Genomic DNA, 20,983 nt, shown 5'->3' on the forward strand with positions numbered 1-20,983 from the left:
TGAAAATTTAAAATATTTTTAACCTATTTTTAATATTTTTAAAAATGTTTTTAAAAAATATGTTTAATGATTTATTTTTAATTATTCTACATGTTTGTGCAATTATTTTTTAAAAGAACTCCAAGAAAACAAACAAAAAAAAAATAGTAAAATTTTTTTTTCTAAAAACACCTTATTTTTTATTTTAAAATATTTTTTATCATCAAATGTGTTTTTCTGGTTATCAAACGTACCCTTAGATTTTTTTTTCTTATCTTATCATTTCCTTTTGTTTTTTCTCCATATATTTCCCTTAACTTTGAATGCTAAGGATATTATTAACATATTTAGTAACATATTTTTCTTAATTTTCTAAATAATTTATTGTGAAATTTTTATCAAATAAATGTGTTTCGGAAAATATATAAATGTTGGTTGATTGTTGTCTTGACTGGAAATATCAACATGTTTCATTTTTGTGCCCCAACAAGATTGAGTTTCCATCCTGAATGCCAATCTTGGTGCAATGTGTGAAAAATTTTAGACTAGCCGAAGGTCTTCAATGTGTTAAAATTCCCCAAGGATTTTAGCAACCATCTCCAAATTTTGAAAATTTTTATTAGTTTTGCCTCGTTCATAATTGTCCAGATAACCGAATTTCAAAATTTTAATTTTAATTTTATAAAAATTTAAATATATATATATAATAAAAAGTGGTTTTTATTTGTGAGTTACAAAAGTTTAGGATCTGTTGAAGAACAGTTGTCTATTATTATCCGGAACAAAAAAAATACAAAAAACATATTTAACAATTAAAATCTTTGTTCTTAAGAATAAAAAACTAAGCGTTTTCAAATAACATTTTTTAATTCTTTTATGTTATTTTCACTTATTTTTTTATGATTGTTTTAAGAAATAATTATACAATTATGTAGATTGATTAAAAATAAAACACTATATATAAAAATTATTTTTAAAAATATTTTAGATTTCTATATATATTTTTATTTTATAAAAATCAAATGACAGTTTTCAAAAACTATTCTAAAAAACCATTTTTCAGAATTACTTTAAAAATCAGTTTTCAAACATACCCTTATTAACTATAACGATCTCTAGGAAAAATTGAGTACAACCCATATTTTCTTCTAAAAAATAATGTTCCAATAACCTCTAGTTACATTTTTAATATTTGATATTTAAAATTTTAAAATCTGAAAGTATTAAATGTGATATTAATTATTAATTATTATTATTATTATTATTATTATTATTATTATTATTATTATTGATGATGTAGTTAAATACTTGCGTAAATATTTCTTTATAATATAAAACAAATACCAATATATTAAATTGATATAATTATATTATTACAAATTGTAAAGCATTATTTTATATAATATAAAATTTACAATATAATTTTAAAACCAAAAAACAAGAGATGTATCATGTCAAACACAAGCAATGCACACAATAAAATGAAAAAAAGAAGCTTTCTTTCCCATATGTTGTGGCCGTAATAATTCGAAAAATAAACCAAGCAACCACAACAGTGCCTGACTTTGCCAAGTTGTCCTAAAAAGAGTACTCCAAAAGTTAGATATTAAAGCTTTAGAAGCTTAGGGGGATGGTCTAAATTTTTGGAAGGCCATACTCATACCTCCCACAGCTTCTGGTAAATCCATCTAACAAACTGCTCACAAGTCCAATGGTCCAAATGCTCCCCACGTATTTTGATCATCGGAGGACTGTGGATCTCCTAAAATGGATTTCGTGAAAGGTTTTGCCGGTTGGTTTCTCCCAAGGGGGAAGTTCCAAAATGAGTCGGAGTTCTCGAAGAATATGTAAAATGCAACAGCTGAGGCCAGGAAAAGTCCCAGAAGCAGCATATAGATCTGCCACTCTACATGACAGAGGGAGAAAAAATTGTCAGCCTAAAATACCAAATGTCACACATGAGAGGGAGAAGAAGATTATCCGCCTCAAATACCAACCTTTCCAATCAGCAGCAACATTTAGCTTGGTCACCACAGCTCCCCACTCCACAGAAGTAGTAAGAACAACCCTGCACCCAACTCAAACAGAGTTGTGGACATCACAATCAAATCAAAATAAAGGAAATTTCTAAGAACAGCTCTGCTTTGTGGAAGTGAAAGCAATGCATCCAAGGAACAGCATGTTCATAAGATAGGTAGCATAGCCTAAGGGAAATTGTTGAGGAAACTGGATAAAGAGACTATGAAACATGAGATCATCAAGAAGTGAACCTGAAAAACTTAAAAGTTAAGGGAGTACCAATTGAGATAATATCATCACGTCAAAGCAAAAACAAAGCCAGTACCAGGAAGAAGATAGTAATCTCTTACATGTTCAGTTACAAGGGGTGTAGAAGGACAGAAAGAACATTCACAAGTTCAGTAAAAGACTTTTTAAAGACTAAAACAACAAAGCATAAATCAAGTTGCTGATCCCAAACAATTGAAATAATGAACGTACTTCTAAGCAAAGAAAGGAATGTTGTTAGTTGTGCCTTAAAATTTTGCCCAGAATTTGAATTTCCTATTATGATTCCTTATGTGCAGACACTAATGAGTTGTTCACTGCCAAAGAAATTTGGGAGTCTCACCAGCAGTATGGAGGATGATTCAAAACATGTATATTCTCATGAAGAGATGTTGGAGGAGGATAAATAGATGTTGCCTCTATGGTTTGTAGTGGGTGTTTACAGATCCAGTAAAAAACCTTCTTCTAGGGTGGAAGGTTAACGGGTTAGATAAGAGGTGAAGGAAGGTTTGGTGCATGTCGAGAGAGCATAATCAAAAGATCTTCAATGAGGAAGAGCTGTCCGAGTAGAGACTGAAGGAAACCTTTCGAAAATCCCTGTTGGTCTTGGGCTTCATTTGGGATGGAGAATTTCAGTGTTGGATTTTTTAGATGATAGATAGGTCCTTTTTGTCAGCTGTCTAGTGAAATTGCCTTTTGCTTGTGTTTTGTGGTTCTTTTTTATTAGACACTGTAATATATTCAATACATGCCTGTAAAAGCAAAACAAATATTAACAAATATAAAAAAATAATTTCCTAAACCTTATACTTTCAACCTTCTTAGGTCAACTGAAGCAATGAACGCCCTAGAGCCAAACAATCAGTCAGATAAACTCTCATTATGAGAAAACACAAGTTTATACATCTCAAACATCAAATATTAAGTTATGAAGCTTATCCAAACCATTCTGTGAATCATTTATTAAAATAAAATACCACTAAAATTACCCTTTCTTTAGCCTTAATGGCGATTGCTTTAATATTTACCTAAAGTATGATCCAATATGTTCTTTTTGATAGAGATCAAGGGACCTATTAATCTTTAGGAATTGATAACATAACATCTGGCTGTCAATAACTAAAAAGTATTAGTTTTTGGTTGCACCTTACCTTTCACGAGGACAAAACTCTAGTGCTGCAATGCATGTGCCGAGGTGAAGCCTCTTACTCCAGTGACAGATTTCCATTTTCTTTACTTCAACCACACATACATCTCCATCTTTGCTCCCTCTATGATTCACAATAATTGACACATTGGTTGAAACAAAATCAGAAAATAAAGCCTCAACCTAACACATCAATATACCAAAGTCAGAACATGGAAATTTTGTTCAAATTTACTACCTTAAAGAATAAGATCATATTTCCAATGTCCCATGCTAATCATTTGGCATCATAAACAAGATTTTGCTTGCATGAAAAGGTCTACTTAGAGAAACTTGGTATACAAACTGGCACTTCATAACCACATGTAAGGTCTATCCTTAACATAAAATTAGCAGCAATTTATGAGTCTTAAATCCTCCAAGAAATCCCACTTCTCAGTTTCTGAAATTTAGAAAATTTTTACAATTTAAAAGAAGTCCGCTTTCATAGTCCTCACGCTCAGGTTTCTTACAAAAATCAACTCACACACACATGTGCAACCATCTAGATGAACATAATCATAACTAGGCAAAATGAGGATGATGACTCAGTCAATCACATACTCCTCATTTTAAGGGTGCTCAGTCCTTGTGGGTCTCACACTTAAGTCCTTGTTCTGTGAACAATTCTTTGATCAATTAGTGAGACAATTTTGTTGGTTCTTTTAGGGGGAATGAAATGAGACAATCTTTTACGGAATGAACCTGTCTGCTTAAAATTAAAAGACTGCCTCAAGCTTATGTTTCTATGGTCTAGGCATTCCTTATGGGAGGGGTGGCTTGTCTTTTCTTGATTTTATTGATTGGTGGATGTTGGCCTAAGGCGTGGTTTAGAGATCTTTCTAAACATAATGTAAGTATACATTTTTCCTCCATTTGAAGGATGCTGGAAGTTCCTTATGTGTTAATGCATTTTTTGCCAAGTCTCTCTACAGAAAATAAGATGAGGATAAGGCCCTTCAGATTTATTTGAATCGTATTTCCAATTTGGAAAATCTTCTTTGTTGAAACTTTCATTTTATAAAAGTTCCCCTGCTTTTAAACATTTATCGTCTTGAAGTTTCTGCTTTTAAAAGCTCCCATTTCTGTCATCTTTGGAATTAGAAAGTATTTTTTGCTTGAAATTTCTTATTTTAAGAAGTTCCTACACTATTAAACTTTCTTCTTCTTTTTTAATTTGCACTTTTCTACAGGCTATTTTATTTAAATTTGCAACTGACTCCAATACAATTTCTATCTATGTTTTAATACCATTTTTTGGAAGGTCTAGAAGTTATAAAACAGGAATTAGAGTCCCAATATGCTACTACATAAGTTGGGTTTCTTTATTTATAGTTTTATTGAGTTATTAGGTCTTCTAAAGTATATAAATAAGGCAATTATTGTAAACAAAAGTAGAATGACAATTTGGCCGAGTTTGCAAACATTAACGATGAAATTTCACTATTTTCTACAAATGAGTCTCCCAGAAGAAGGCTTTAAAGAGACTCTTCTTTCTTCTTCTTGATGTTAATCCTATTTCCCATTCCCCTCCCTCATCCTAAAATGATGAAGCCACAATCCACCATTATTTGATTGGAAATAGTTACCTTAGGGTTGTCCTGCATATATACAAGACAAACAAAAAAGGGTACCAAGACTAAGCAAATGAGAGACCAAAACACCTACTTTAAAATTGTGACAAAAATATGAAAAGATGGCCTTTTTTGTCCATAAAAAATGACTGCCTTGCTAATCAAATCCAAATGTGAAATATAAAATTATGGTTATGTTATGTATGTGTGTGTGTGTGTGTGTTAGCCCGGTATACATTATGGGCTCAAATCCTAACAATTTTAACCTTTTTTGAAAGTCGGTATCCTAATATGGTCCCCATCTATCTATTTATCATTGCTACTGATTTGTCTCCTCATGAATGAGAATGGGGTCACACATAAGAGAGGTTCTTAGCCTGATATACGCAGTGGGTCCAAATCCTTACAACTTAAGATTTTAGTAAAGTTGGTAACTTAAACTAATGTCTTAGGTTGAACTTCATATTAGTTTGGATTGATACAACCTCAATCCAAACCTAACCCAATTTTTGGTTGGATTGGAACTTCTCAACACACGTAGAATTTTTTAAGTCAAACTAATTCAACCCATGTTGCAGCCTTGATTAAGATACCTAATTCAAGTTTTTCTGACAAGATATTTAGTTCATTGTTCTGCTTTGTGAAATAAATTTTAAGACATGTAGACATCAAATTCCTTAGATTATACCGGAGAAACTATATATTTGTATGCAAAATTTATCTTAATCAAGAACATATTCATAATTATCTAAAATTTCTTAGAACACATTACATGTGAGCAGAAAAAATAAACATGATAATAACAATCACATAAAAATCATTCTCAACTCAAAAAGTATAATACTTATGGTGTCATTTTGGAAATAAGAATTCTGCTGATGGAACCAAGGTCCCAATGCAAATTTTGAATGATCCTGTCAATTTTAGCGGACTCTACCATTCAAGAATTATAAACAATGAAAAGCAGAAAATGGATGCAATGATAAAATTTCAAGAGAGTCACCACAGCTCTCTACTTTCCATTTTGTTCTATGAATGGAAACGTGAGTATAGTGGATCAGAAATAAAAATTTTAAGGGTGATACTATGTCCTTACAGTGCAAGATATTTCCCATCCAGACTCATAGACATTACAGAAGCAGGCTTTTTGAGGAGTCTTTTATGTCCAATTTTATTCCATGTACTTATATCCCAAACCGCTGTCACTGCTTTATCACCTGTTTGATTGAGATAAACATACCACAGATATAAAATATAAAGATAAAACTGATGTACCTTAATTCCTTTTAACCAAATATAAATTTACCTCTTTGAACAGTGCAAAACAAGAATGGTTTTGTCCCATCCTTAGAAAACCGACACAGTTCAATCTTCTCATCCTACAGGAAAGAAATGCATGATATATAATTACAAACTCAAAAATAAGAACAAGATTAGCATAACCACTGAAAATTATTATATTAAATAAACTATACCGAGTTGCGAGTCAAAGTAGTCAAAGGAACACCATCATTTATCTTCCATATTCTTGCAGAACCATCTGTAGATGTGGAAGCTAAGAACTCTGTGTCGAGGCTGGAGCATTACAGACATAGAAGGCTAAACATTTAACTATCAAATTGTAGAATTTTCTTTAAATTCAGATAATCTATTTTGAATTTCCAATTTTGGAAAGATCAAAAGAAAAGCAGAAACTATTCAATTTCTACCTCATACAAAAAACTAAGATACTAAATTTTCAAGGTAACTATCAAATTGTTGAATTTTCTTTAAATTCAGATAATATATTTTGAATTTCCAATTTTGGAAAGATCAAAAGAAAAGCAGAAACTATTGAATCTCTACCTCATACTAAATTTAGAAACTATTCAATTTTGAATCACTTTGAGCATCTATGGGTCAAACTCTAATGGATGGAATACCAATATTGTTGTTAGATGGTTGTCCCATTGTTCTAGTAAGGCAATCGGACCAGTTATCTTGGATAATTTCTGGTTAAGTGGGTTTTTTTTTTTTTTTGGGGGGGGGGCTTTGTGCTCAATTTCCAAATATTTTCAAGGGAACAAAGACTAGAAACCCCTCCTTTTTCTTCTATTTTAGTTCCTTCATTTTTGCCTCTCTAGGAGTTTCAATTTCCATACCATCCTCTCTAATCAAGATTCAAGGAGTTTGCTCTTTTGCTTCGTCTTTAGTCCATATGTGCCTATCACCTAACTCCCCAATGTGAGAGGGTGTGGTCTTCGACTTTCACCAGGTTGTTCCAATCAGTTCTTTCTTTAGGACCCCATCCATGTCTTTTTCAATATCCAAAGTCCTGCATAGGGTAAAGGCTGTAACCAATGAAAAAGTAAATAATAATAACAATGCTATAAGTGAGGAGGCATTACTAATCCTTGATCGAGATTGTTGTATTTTGTGTCTAAAGAGTGATGAATTAATGTTAATGTCCAAAGCATGGGTTCTTTAAGCTTGTTGGTATTGACTGAGTTCCCTCCCTAGGTGTAGTGGAAATGATGACCATATCCTTTAGGGATTTGAAATACGTCCTAAAGACATGGTCTTTATGTGGTAAGACTAAGGTGCTAACTTTGATTTGATTTATTTGGCGAAGGAGATATCACAAGATTTTTAGAATAGATGGAAGACCATGGATTATGGGACTTGGTGCCTTTTTCCTCCCCCTTTTGGGCTTTGACCACTCCAGCCTTTCTTAGCACTCCTTTAAGCTTACTTCGCTATATTGGAACCCCAATTGTAGTTGCAGAAGGTTAACAGAATAATACACGCTGTGTGGATACTGCCTCCAATGGGCTTCATAACGTAAAATTTTGATGGGTGTTCTTTAGGAAACCTAAAAAAGAAAATTATTGGAGAAATTCCTAGAGATTATTGTGGTTTGGTGTTTGAAAGGTGAAAGCTTTTAAAAACCTATTGAAGAGGGTCTAGCTTTTGAGAGAAAGATTCTAACACTTTTGGAAGGCTTATAGTTGAACAAGGCCCTGAGTCTTCTCAATTATCTGGTGGAAGGTGATTCTACTATTGTCTTTCACGGTCTTCTGAAAATAAAAGAGGGTCATGGACATTGAACCGGCAGTGTCATTAAGTATATATTTAGCTAGAGACTTTAGTTGCTCCTTTTCTTAGACTTGGCACTTAGCAAATTATGCAGCGCATCACTTAGCTAAGAAAGGAGTTAAACAAATGATTTCTTTTGCACAGCATTTGCTATCTCCCTGAGTATTGTAGAGCAGTCTTCGGTTTGTACAATGTTTAATAATCTTTTTTTCCTATGCAAATTGTTTTACTCTCATTTGCTTTCCTTCTTTTATCAAGTTTTGTACATTTGGAAAGGTTTCTCATCCTTCTTTCTATCTCTTTTTTATTAAAATGAATTTTTTGTTTCTAACTAATTATAATAATAATCAGAGAAGACAAATTTTCAACTAAGATTTCAATATTTCACCAGTAACATGGTCAGATAATTCTTAAAACTGGTTAATAAATCAAGTGATTTGACAAATTTCTAAAGAAATTTCATAAACTGTTGCTTCTGATATGCAAATTTTTCTTCCTTTTTGAATTTGTTCTGTAAGAACCTTTCACCAAATTTGCAAGCTCTCACATTGCAGATACACGTTATTCTTCCCATGTTTTTGTATTCTTAAGGTTTCAAAGGTTTGGGAGGTAATGAATGATGCAGTTGACTAATTTATCTAATAAAATTTTAAATACTAGCAAAATGCTAGACGAGGGAAACACTTCGAGACCTATATATGAAAATAAAGATAACATAAAAAGTTGCAGATATTGTAAGGGAATGAAATGCTAGTATTTTTTAGGATAAGTGGAGATCGGAAAGGATGTTATGGGATTCACTTCACTTCTACTCTTCTCTTTGGGCCTCTTGTACTATCGCATTTAGAGGAGTTCCACTTAATGTTATTCAACTCAATTGGCTTTCAGTTTGTAATTCAAAAGTTTGAGATAGTCGGCGGATACCTTTGCATATGGTTTTTGTATAGTGGGGTGTCTAGTCTTACTTTGATCAGAATCTGTATTTTTAAGGGAAAGACCTCTCATCCTTCTCTTGTACCTTTATTATTATTAATATATATTTTGTTTCTGATCAAATAAAATAAAAATTTACAGATATTGAGTGGTATTTGACTTCTACTAATAAGCTACAGGATAGAGTAATCAAGGAAAGTCCAGGACATGGCGCGAGTGTATCAGAACAGTTTGGTTTTGTTCCAAGGAGATCAACCACGGAACATATGTGCAAATTAGGCAATTGAGGGGAAGGTTTAAAGAGAATAAAAGACACCATCACATGTTTTTTATTGACTCCATTAAAACATTTCATAAGAATCCTAGAAAGATAGTCGTGGGTTTTAGTAAAGAAAGAGATGTATCCAATATATTGAATGAAACAAAATACACACTTATGTTTATATATTACTTCTACCACTCACTATTGTCAAAAAAAGAATAAAAAATAAAAAAATCATGTCTATGTGTTTTAGAAAAACTTAAAAAAGTATCCTTTTTTTTTTATAATTGGATAATTTTAATAAAGGATGTGCAATCCAGGTACTCATGAAGTAATTGGAGAAGCGCACAAAAAATTATCATTTGCAGGTGTAGAATTTTCTGAAGACAAATATGTATAGGCTAGGATCATGTTTACAAAAAAACTTTCTGCAACCTCCAAAGTGGAACATTTCAGCTTCTTTTAAAACAAGGTGGCAATCACCATTTTCTGGAAACACATTAATATTAATGTCCAAAAAGAACAAATAGTAAATTGCTCAGGTGATCATGAAAACCAAAACTACACTCTGAGAGGCCATTAGAATCATTTATCAATAAGTTTACTTGAAAACAAGCCCACATCTTTGTTTGACAGCAATGAGGCTGAGGGGCTAGAGATTCCTTTTTCGGAAGAAGAGGTGTTTGCAGCACTCTTAGATCTAGGCAAGGACAAAGCCCCCAGTCCAGATGGCTTTACCATGGCTTTTTGGTTATTTTGTTGGGATGTGGTAAAGGTTGAGATTATGGGTTTTTTTAGAGAATTTCATGAGATGAGCAGATTTGTAAAGTCATTGAATGCTACTTTCCTGGTTTTAGTCCCAAAGAAGGGAGACGCAGAAGATCTTAAAGATTTTAGGCCGATTAGCCTTGTGAGCAGCCTCTATAAGTTGTTGGCCAAGGTGTTGGCTAATAAAATTAAAAAAGTTATGGGGAAAGTGATTTCAGAGTCCCAAAATGCCTTTGTGGAGAGTAGACAGATTTTAGACATAGTTTTGATTGCAAATGAGGTTGTGGACTCAAGGTTGAAAAGCAATGTAGGGGGTGTGCTATGTAAGTTGGATACAGAGAAGGCTTATGATCATATCGGTTGGAGTTTCTTGATGGCAGTGCTTAAAAAAATGGGCTTTGGGGAGAGATGGATAAAGTGGATAGAATGGTGCATCTCTACTGTGAAATTTTATGTTTTAATAAATGGTTCTCCTTCCAGTTTTTTCCAAAGCTCGAGGAGATTGAGGCAAGGAGATCTCTTCTCCCCTTATTTGTTTGTGATAGCCATGGAGGTGTTTAGTTGTTTATTGATAAGGGCTATTAGTGGGAGCTTCTTATCTGGGTGGAGGGTGAGAGGTAGGAGTGATGAGGGGATTCTAATCTCGCACTTGTTATTTGCGGATGATACATTGGTATTTTGTGAGGAGTCTCTAGACCAAATGACTTATGTAAGTTGGCTTCTCATGTGGTTTGAGGCTTGTTCAGGGTTGAGAATCAATTTGGAGAAGAGTGAGTTAATCCCAGTGGGTAGGGTGCATGATATAGAGGACTTGGCCTTGGAGTTGGGTTGTAAAGTGGGCGGTCTCCCTTCCTGCTATTTGGGTTTGCCTCTGGGGACCCCTTCAAATCAGTGGCTGTGTGAGATAGTGTTGAAGAGTGATTTTGAAAAAGGCTTGTAATGTGGAAGAGGCAATATATTTCAAAAGGAGGGAGACCCACTCTAATCTGAAGCACTCTATCTAACATGCCTATATACTTCATGTCTCTCTTTTACTTACCAAGAAAAGCAAGGTTGAGATTGGAGAAGATTCAGAGGGATTTTTTGTGGGGTGAGGGAGATCTTGTGTAGAAGCCGCATCTTGTTAGGTGGAATTTAGTTTGCTTGGAAAAAAAAAAAAAGGTGGTTTGGGTGTGAGAAATTTAGCTCTAATGAATATAGCTCTCTTCAGTAAGTGGAATTGGCGTTTTGCCAATGAAAGAGAGGCTTTTTGGAAGCAAGTCATCAGTCACAAGTATGGTGAAGAGGAGGGGGGATGGCCCACTCAGGCCATAAGTGGGAGATATGGTGTTGGACTTTGGAAAGCAATTAGGAAGGAGTGGTTGTTTTTAAATGGTAGGTTCGCCTACCAAGTGAGTAGTGGGCAGAGAGTGAGATTCTGGACGGACAAGTGGTGTGGAGATGAGCCACTTTGTGAGTCATTTCCTTCTTTATTTTCCATCTCTTTGTCTAAGGATGCTTGGGTATCGGATGTTTGGAACCCCGATGGTGATGGGGATGATTGGACTCCTCTTTTCTTAAGGGCGTTTAATGATTGGGAGATTGAGTTGGTGGAGCGTTTTTTGCATAGATCCAAGCCTTCCGGGTGCAAAGGGAGGAGGAAGATAGAGTGATTTGGACAGCATCAAAGTGTGGCGCTTTCTCAGTCAAGTCTCTTTATTCTATTTTAGAGCCCGGAGTTTCTCCTTTGTTCTCTAATGGTAGTATTTGGAGGGTGAGTGTGCCTCCTAAGGTGGCCTTCTTTGCTTGGGAGGCTTCTTGGGGTAAAGTCTTAACCTTGGAGCAACTTCAAAGGAGGGGGTACTCATTGACAAACAGGTGTTTTCTATGCCTCTCTGAAGTAGAGACGGTGGATCACCTTTTACTTCATTGTGTAAAGACGCGGGTTCTGTGGAATCTTCTTTTCTCCCTATTTGGTGTGGCTTGGATTCTCTCGTGTACAGTGAAGGAAACTCTTATTGGGTGGCATGGAGCGTTTATGGGGAAAGCTCGTAAAAAGGCTTGGCAAATAGCCCCCTTATATATATTTTGGTCAATCTGAAAGAAAAGGAATTTGTTAGTTTTTGGGAATGAGGAGCTTTCGCTTCAAAGACTGAAACATTTTTTTGTATGTAATCTTTGGTCTTGGGTTAGGGTATCTATAGTTTTGAGCTCTTCTTCTCTTGTAAGTTTCTTACATTGGTTAGGCTCTAAGTAAGGGAAGGTGGTGTGTTTCTATCATTTCCCCCTCGAAGTGTGATTTTGGGCTGTTTTTGTATACTCCCTGTATATTTTGAGGGCACTGGTTTTGGTACTTCCTCTTCTCATTTAATATACATCCTTTTATCTATCAAAAAAAAAAAAAAGGAAAAATAATTGTCTATTTTGTAGTAAATAAACCAATTGAAATGAATTTCCTGCTATGCATTTCAGCATTTGATTATGTGTATTACCTTTAATGTGTCGGCATACATACCAATATAAACAATCATCATGCAAGTAGGAATAATGATACATGCCAAATAGATTTGGTCCCTACCTAAAATCCATATCTCGGAAGGAATTGTGGGCTCTTGGTTCATCTAAAATGATTTGCATGCTCGGCCACTCTAAGATTCGAAGATGCCCATCCTATAAGTAATAACAAACAAGTTAGGATCAATATGTACAACATAAATACTTAACCATAGTGCCAATACCAACAAACAAGCATATGATAAATTTTATCATTTGAAGGGCACCAATAAGCATGTGATAATCATTATAGGCTAGTGCTTACCACCCCACCAGTGGCAAATCTAGATCCCTCAACACTAAAAGCTAGGCATTTCTGTGGACCCACACCTTCGAGAGCATTTAGCTTTTTGGCCAACAGTTTTATGTTTCCCTCCTGAGCATACAACTCAAACAATCTGCATATAGAGAGGAAATATCTCATTGTAGTGAGACAGTCAAAGGAATGAAACACACAGATTATACAACACAAACCATGAGCCAGATAAAAAAGGGCAACATGATCTCTGGAAAAATGTTAAAGGCTGATTCCATTCACCAAAGAACACCCTTAACAACTCTTGGCTAAAATAGAAAAAGGAAGAAATGAGACAGCACCAAACAAACAAAAGAAACAAGTAGAACATGCAAACATCTGAACAGATGCCCCAGATATCATTATAAAATCTATGGTAGAACTTACACAATGTATAGAGTTGAGTCAGCCAACGGTCAACAGCAATTGCCAGACAGTATACTAGTGTAGAGAGTGACGATGTGTATAGAACGATAAGATCAGGAATGTCTAGCTTGTAGCAATCCACAGAGGACCCACAGTAACTTATAATAAAAAAGATGAGAGAGGACCACCAATATTGCTAATAAGATCCAACTGGTGACAATGGGTTTAGTAAACTTAGCTAAACTCAAATGGATAAAGTTACTCCACACCATGCAATCAAAAGAGGCATTATAGTAAATGAGCAAGTGCCAATCAGGCTTTGATTCACAGGGGGCATAACCACTTGAATTGCTAAGAAATCTTTGAAATATACAGTTCCAAACAAGCCATATATTGTTTATCAGCAATCTAATCTTCTTGATTTATGAATTTCTACCTTCAAAACTTCAACTTAGCAAAGAAAAGGACAAGCATGCAGAGAGAAGAATGTTTCAAGAGTTGGTTTCCAATAAAAGGTAGGAAAAGTTAGCGATCTCTCCCCACTCCATCCACCCCTTCCCTTCAGAAAGAAATTCCAGGGCATTATATCAAATCATCAACACAATATCATCCAAACAAGTATAAATCTTTTAAATAGTAACTCTGTTTCGTTAGTTAGAAAACATAGGAAAAGAAAGAAAATGGGATTTTGGATTTGATGCCTCTGTTACAATGGCTACCCAAGAAAATAATAATAAACTAAATAAACTAAATGAGATAAGTAGTAGCATTAGGCTCAGTCAGTGAAGGTGGTCTCTTCAGTGCTCTTTGGCATCAACTACTCAAAAATCTAGAATTCAATATCTTATTGCTTTCTAACTTTTTTTTCTCAGCGCAACCATACAGAGGAATTGAAAGAAACTCACTTGCAGTCACCGGTGGTGGTAGAGCACACTAATTCGTCACCACTAGGGTGCACCGCAACCGCCATAGGATCGCCTTCTTCAAGCACATAGGTAGCCTGAAAATCAACGAATTAAAAAAAAAAAAAAAAACAAATCAATAAGAAATGAAAATGGAAAGTTGCTCCAGCCTCCACTTTCACAATTTAAAAAAATCGACTACTGCTCCATTTGGTTGCCAAAAAAGGGACAAAAGGAAAAAAAAAACAAAAAGAGGAGAAACAGAAATTCTAGAACTTGACTCAATTTTAAAGAACTAAAATTTAGTTTTCTTTTCCTTCCCTCCGTTTCCACAGCAACCAAACAAAGAAAAGGAAAGAGAAAGAGAAAGAAAAAGGGAGAGAGACCAGGGGAGAGGAGGAGAGGGAAGTGGTCATGGGGTCGAAGGAGAAGATCTCGAGCACGGCCGGAGAAGAATTGCGGCGGCCCGACCTGCAAATAATAACCAGATTGAGGTTTTCCGGCCGCCTGATCCACGCGGCGCAAGCCACCGACCCACCGCCGGCCTCCATGGTGTAGAGTGAAGGAGAATATGGATTATGGAAGAGTAATTCAGTTAATTGGAACCTAGAGAGAGAATGGGATTGGGAGGTTAACTTGAAGCTGAAGATCCGTTTTAGAATGTAAACGGTATTGGTGGGACCCACGTTGGGAGAGGAAGGTGGAAAGTACGATGATGAGAGAAGTCAACGGAAGAGTTAAGCATATCGGAGGGAGCATATACTCTCGTGATTCCGCGGCTCTCTTGTAACTGTGGAGCTGCTTCTTATACCGCCTGGACGGCAGTTTGAACCGGTTCAGGTTGGACTCACTTGGGTCAACCACCCGAACCAATGTTATGTCTGATGGTGTTGAACCGCGAATTTCACTACTTTTCCTCCACACCTACATGTATGATTTTATTATCTTACTTATATACATTTATGTCCTATCATTATTTTATTTGATTAATTCATATAATTTTTATGTTTTTTCAAGTACAATCTACTATTTAGAAAATGTTCATAATTTAACTAAAATAATTTCAATATAAAAAATTAAATTTTATTATATAAATTTCTTGATGAAAAAAAAAATTGGTTTAGATAAAGATTCTCTTTAAAAAATTATTTTTCATTCTTAATTTATTCCATAAAAAATAAATTTAAATAAAAATCAAATAAATACAAAAAAATTATTGTAAATTAATTTGTTTTTTAGAATCCAAATTTTAAAATAAAATTTTCTTTAGAATATATTCAATTTCTATAATAATAATAAGAATAAGAATAATAATAATATATTGTTGTTTTAATAGTTCATTTCAGTTTTAAACTATAAAAAAATAAATGCATATTATGGCAATTCATCATGATGTATAAGATCAATAATTTAATTTTATCATGACGTCTCGCAATGGCTTAATGAGATGAAATCATATTAATTTTGTTTTATTGAATCGATATTAGAATTTACAGAAGATATAATATTGTGGACCCTGCATTTTTATGTCTGCGTTTCCACTTAAATGGTGAAGCTCGCCTTTTATTTTAAAACTTTGATTTTTGAAAAGTTTTTGGAGTTACCACTTCTTTTTGTTTTATTTTTAAAGGAAAAAAACAAAATAAGAAATAAAAACCCTAAACGTAACTCCCAAAGGAAAAACATATCTGTGAAAAACTGAGTCTAAGTTTGGGGGTCAGGTTACCTATTGGGAAGGTATGGATAAGTTGTAACATCCCTCTAAGTCCTTAAAAATGAGTTTCTACTAATCAACTAAGGCAAATGTAGCAATTGATCAAGTTGATCATAGATACCAAATAGTAATCAAATGTGTAAAAGTAAGACATGAATGATAACAGATAAATAAATATTATCGTGTACGAGGCGTACCTTAGTCGCAAGCTGAGTGCTATCATAAAAAAAAAAAATTAGTGCACAAATGCATAATAATAGCATGCATTCCAGAGTAGGGCAAAATCAATCAAGCGATTAATCACAAATGTTGGGCCCCACTAATGCCCAATTTATTTTGTATGAATTAATTCTCTAGAATTCCATTATGTTTGGAAGTATAGAATTTTATTCATATTTATTAAAAACAAGAAAAACAAAAATTTAGTTGAAAATCAAAGAAAATTTGTGAAAGATGTTTGTTAAAAGGAAAATGACAGCAAATAATTTATTAAAATTGGATTTTTTTTTTTTTTTTGTGACCTAAAACTCTAAGGATGAATAATAAAAAAAATTAAATTAAAAAAATTTGAAGAGTTAAAATTATTTGAAAATTCGAATTTTAAAAAACAATTTTTGAAAGCAAATGTGAAGAATTAAGAAGATGAGAACATGGCATGTGGGATTGCATGTCAAAGGTGTCCATGCATGGGTGCAGAAGTGGGCCCAGGGTACTCTCTTTGGAGTACAAGCTACGCTTCCTTGGAATTCACTACTCTTAGTCTAGGAACTTCACACCTTGCAGGCCACATGGAGGAAAATATCCATGTCCAATAAGAAGAGTACCGGGTTAAACATCGATTTATTAAAGATGACGAGAAGTTTGGGTCCCATATGCTAGATTGATGAAGCTACTTATCATGGGACTTGGTCTCATTGGTTTACATCTTCCACAAATTAAGCTCATGAACTATGAGAATCATGTCAAACATTATCTTGTAATCTCCTTTCTATAGCCACCTTATTCACCTGAACACTGAAAATTCAGTCGCTAATACACCTTATGTAGCCACTGAAATTCATTTTTTTAACATTGAAAATTCAGTCACATTTTCTATTGAAACACGCACTGAAATTCAGTTACATTCCCTCACCGGATTCTCGCTATAAAAACCACCATATGCAACTCACAATATCACTTGAACTCCACTGAAAATTCAGCTACCAATACACCTCATGCAGCCATCAAAATTTATTTTTTTACCATTGAAAATTCAGTCACATTCTCTATTGAAACACACACTAAAATTTAGCTTCATTCCCTTACTGGATTCTCACTATAAAAACCATCATATGCAACCCACAATATCACTTGAACTCCACTGAAAAATTAGCCTCCAATACACCTCGTGCAACCACCAAAATTCATTTTTTTACCATTAAAAATTCAGTCACATTCTCTATTGAAACACACACTAAAATTCAGCTACATTCCCTCACCAAATTCTCACCATAAAAACCACCATATGCAGCTCACAATGTCACCTAAACTTCACTAAAAATTCAGCCGCCAATACACCTTATTCAACCACTGAAATTCATATTTTTACCATTGAAAATTTAGTCACATTCTCTATTGAAACACGCACTAAAATTCATCTTTGTTCATTTCAAGTGAATGAACAATCATGGGGGAATTGAGTGGATGCAATTGGTCCATATAAAAGCATTTTAATGCTTTCTCTATATATGTCAACTGGTGGACTAATATATCATTTAAACAATGCTCAATCTATAGGTCAAGATAATATTTTGTTTTTCTTAGACCTTTCATTTCAAAGTCCTTTAAATAATTGGTTGTTTTTTTTTAACTCTTCAAGAGCTCCTATAGAATTCAAATCATCCACATATACTATAATTTATTGTAAGTTGGATTTCTAATTTTTTTTAATAAAAATGCATGGACATATAGGATTATTCACATATCCTTCTTTTAGAAGATTCTCACTAAGACGATTGTACCATATACGCTTGAATTGCTTCAAACCACATAAGGATCGTTGTAACTTGATTATGTGCTATGAGGTTTTAAATAATTTGCTTCAAGCATTTTAAATTCTTCAAGAATTTCACACATTTGATATTTTAATTTAATTCCTTCCAACATCCAAAATCCTTTAAGGATTTTCATGTATATATCAGTATCCATAAATCTATGTAAATAAGTTGCAACTACATTTAGAAAATATGTATGAAGTCATTTTGGAACTACTTCATAAATGAGTAATTACGAGATCTAATACATGGTTTCTCCTAGAAACTTCATGCTATAAATAATGTTTAATGTCTCATGGTCTCATTTTTCATAGCACCTTAATACAAATACTCATTTATCCAACAAAATTTAGACTTTAAGTTGCCTTATTTTTACATGTTTAGGGGTGGGACTTCAGGTCCTAATATTTCCCATGTTGTTAATGAGTTAAGATGTGTTTGGATTACTTCTTTCTACTTTGACTAATGGTTTTATACTCTTTTTTTTTAGTTGGGATCCTTATCATTTTTAATAATGTTAAGTTATTTTGGAAATAAGACATTATTTTGATCTTATTTTATATGATCTATGAAGATCTCATTATTTTCAGGTACTTATGCCTTCTTAGGGGCTATTGCCCTTTTAGGAACCATCTTCCTCTTCGAGAGATGTTGTATAAATTGTTGGTTTTTTAGGGTTATTTATTTATGCTTCTTAAATGGCTAGTTATTTATAATTTTAGACCAATCAACGATTTTATTGATTTTCTTATGATTGTACCCTTTTTAGTAAGAATAATTGTATTCTCTTTAAAAGTAACCACTATTTCAATGTGGTTTTCCTTATGTCAATCTCTTCTAAAAGATTATGACCCTTTGAATATATAGATTTACCATGCTTTAGGACTTTGAATATACAGATTTATCATACTTTAGGCATGTCTTAGATTCATTTGCCACTATAGTGGTTGATTGTCTTACTAAGACATCAATCTACCATAGTTTAGTGAGTTTTATATTTATTTATTGTAGTATTAGTTAATTATTTTTTAGGGACATTAACTCGTATTCAAAATTTCATTTAATTCTTCTAGAAGGACATCAACTTATTTTCAAAATTTTATGTCATTTTTTGGAATCAACTTGTCTCCCTTTAATGACATGAAAATATTGTTTCATTAAATTAGAAATTTGCATAATATGTTATAATATCCTTCAAAGGTTCAAATATACCAGTCACTAGTTGAAGAAACTTCTTGTTCTTTAATAGAATGTCAAGTATTATTTGTATGGATTTGTGTACCACTAGTGACATAGTATGAACTCTTTTAGAGTTTTCAATCAGGTCTTCATAACTTGATATATACTATATTATTAAAGAAAACATAGACACATATTAGCAAATATGATATGTACTATATTATTAAATAAAAAGATACATCAGAAAGTAAATATACTACATAAAAATTTAACAATAAACATTTTTTGTTACAAATTCATCAGTCAATTTTACCATTAGGATTTTTAAAGAAAGTTATAATAATCTAGGTTAAATATGTTAACCTTCTATTTATTAATCTTTTTCTTTTAATTTTGGTAAAAGTCAATGAAATGTTTGATCATACAACTAGTACACATCAGGCGTCATTACATGTCACACCTTTAATAATCATTTCTTTTATCAACTATGGTAGGTTCATTCTACAAGCCTAACTTTTTTTATTTTTTTTATTATTATCATCATTTCACCACTTTTGATAGTAAGGTGTGAACTTTTTCTTACGAAAATAATGACTCTCATAGATTAAGAAGTTATTGTATACTAGATTTAGATCTTATCTTAGTCTATGATCGCATCCTAATAGGTTACATTCACTTTGGGGAATGATTGCAATTCGATTAGATAAGATTAATAATTGTTCATGAAAAACTTAACTATCCTCAATCACATCTAGTTGTAGTGAACTTAGAGGAGGATTGTAGTCTTTTAGTGGACATATGTTTCTTTTATATTATTCTAAAGAATTAAAGGGCTATTATGTTTTAATTACATAGAAATTACAAAAATTAACAAGCTAAATAGAAAATATAAATTTATAAGTGTGAAACATTTAATTATGCCTTTTCATGAAACATGACAAATATTTTAGAAATAAAGCATGAAAACTATAATTCTAGATATTTCATCCTTTACACCTAAAAGAAAAAAAAATACTATTCATATATTCAAATCCTAATCATAGAAAATTAAGAATTTCAATAATTCAATACTTAAATATGAGAAAAATTCATATTTCATAACTTCGAGCTATGAAAATATATAAAATTCTTGTAACTTTAGGCTATGAGTGAAACAACAATTTTTATATCATAATACTTATAATAATCTCTAATTATGTATCATATATATTTTGTTTCAAATATATGAATTCAAGCCATAAATTTTTTATATGGCTTTTGTTGGTGCACGATCAATAATGTATGTATCCGATTAGCCCTCCATGGACATAGATAGTGAATTCACTTACAACAAGGAGTATCGGGACTGGTTTTCCAGGTACACTCCTCTAAATCTTAAATTAAGCTGGAAGAGTTAAGTAAGAGAACATTGGGAATTGGTCGCTTACCTTCCTTATGGTGATTGATGGCTATTTATCATTGTCCAAAAGTAACGTTCTCTCTATGCTTTAATTGTGTTTTTTATTATGTTTTCATTGTCTTTAACGCCAATGATTAGTTTACTCGTAATGGCTTTCGAGCCTTGAAGTCTGACGTTTATGCTTAGTAACGATTATGACATTCAATGCGCTTAATGTCTTTCATATTTAATGCTTGATAGGCAGGGATAAATAGTGCCCATAAAGTTTTTATCCGCCTACATCCCAAGATGGACAAATTATGATATTTGGTGGACGAACGATGATACACAACAAGCGCTGAATAGGAGTCGCACTGGACAGAGGCGAGCATCCCACAACTTCTAGACATGAAACATTATAAAATTGATTATTCTACATAGCTCCTAGCTATGAAATTATAATATATATGGAGGGTGGAAAATTCTAAGGAAACCTAGAGACATCCACATATTCCTACATA

At 33.1% G+C, this 20,983-nt stretch overlaps 1 protein-coding gene across 2 annotated transcripts; it reads right to left on the minus strand.

The window, feature by feature from the left end:
• Positions 1–1,461: 1,461 nt before the first annotated feature.
• LOC100251351 (SEC12-like protein 1) lies at positions 1,462–14,933 on the minus strand. 2 transcript variants are annotated; one of them, XM_010660376.3, is made up of 11 exons: positions 14,545–14,930; positions 14,162–14,256; positions 12,861–12,993; positions 12,621–12,712; positions 6,501–6,600; positions 6,332–6,404; positions 6,122–6,242; positions 3,417–3,536; positions 1,977–2,047; positions 1,643–1,885; positions 1,462–1,557 (listed from the first exon to the last, which is right to left on the minus strand). In XM_010660376.3, exons 1-10 carry the CDS (start codon positions 14,707–14,709, stop codon positions 1,680–1,682), a joined length of 1,176 nt encoding a protein of 391 aa, XP_010658678.1. In that variant the 5' UTR covers positions 14,710–14,930; the 3' UTR covers positions 1,462–1,557; positions 1,643–1,679. The 2 variants fall into 2 exon arrangements, with proteins under 2 accessions (XP_010658678.1, XP_002262948.1); XM_002262912.5 differs by having other exon boundaries at positions 1,462–1,885; positions 14,545–14,933.
• Positions 14,934–20,983: the final 6,050 nt, after the last annotated feature.

This window comes from Vitis vinifera, chromosome 13, assembly GCF_030704535.1.
Source record: "Vitis vinifera cultivar Pinot Noir 40024 chromosome 13, ASM3070453v1".
Taxonomy (NCBI): Eukaryota; Viridiplantae; Streptophyta; class Magnoliopsida; order Vitales; family Vitaceae; genus Vitis; species Vitis vinifera.

Coding starts and splice junctions, on each gene's coding strand:
- LOC100251351 (XM_002262912.5), bottom strand. CDS start 14,709: ATGGAGGCCGGCGGTGGGTCGGTGGCTTGCGCCGCGTGGATCAGGCGG. Junction 12,713..12,860: donor GATTTGCCACTGGTGGGGTG/GTAAGCACTAGC, acceptor TATTACTTATAG/GATGGGCATCTTCGAATCTT. Junction 6,243..6,331: donor GTTTTGCACTGTTCAAAGAG/GTAAATTTATAT, acceptor TCAATCAAACAG/GTGATAAAGCAGTGACAGCG.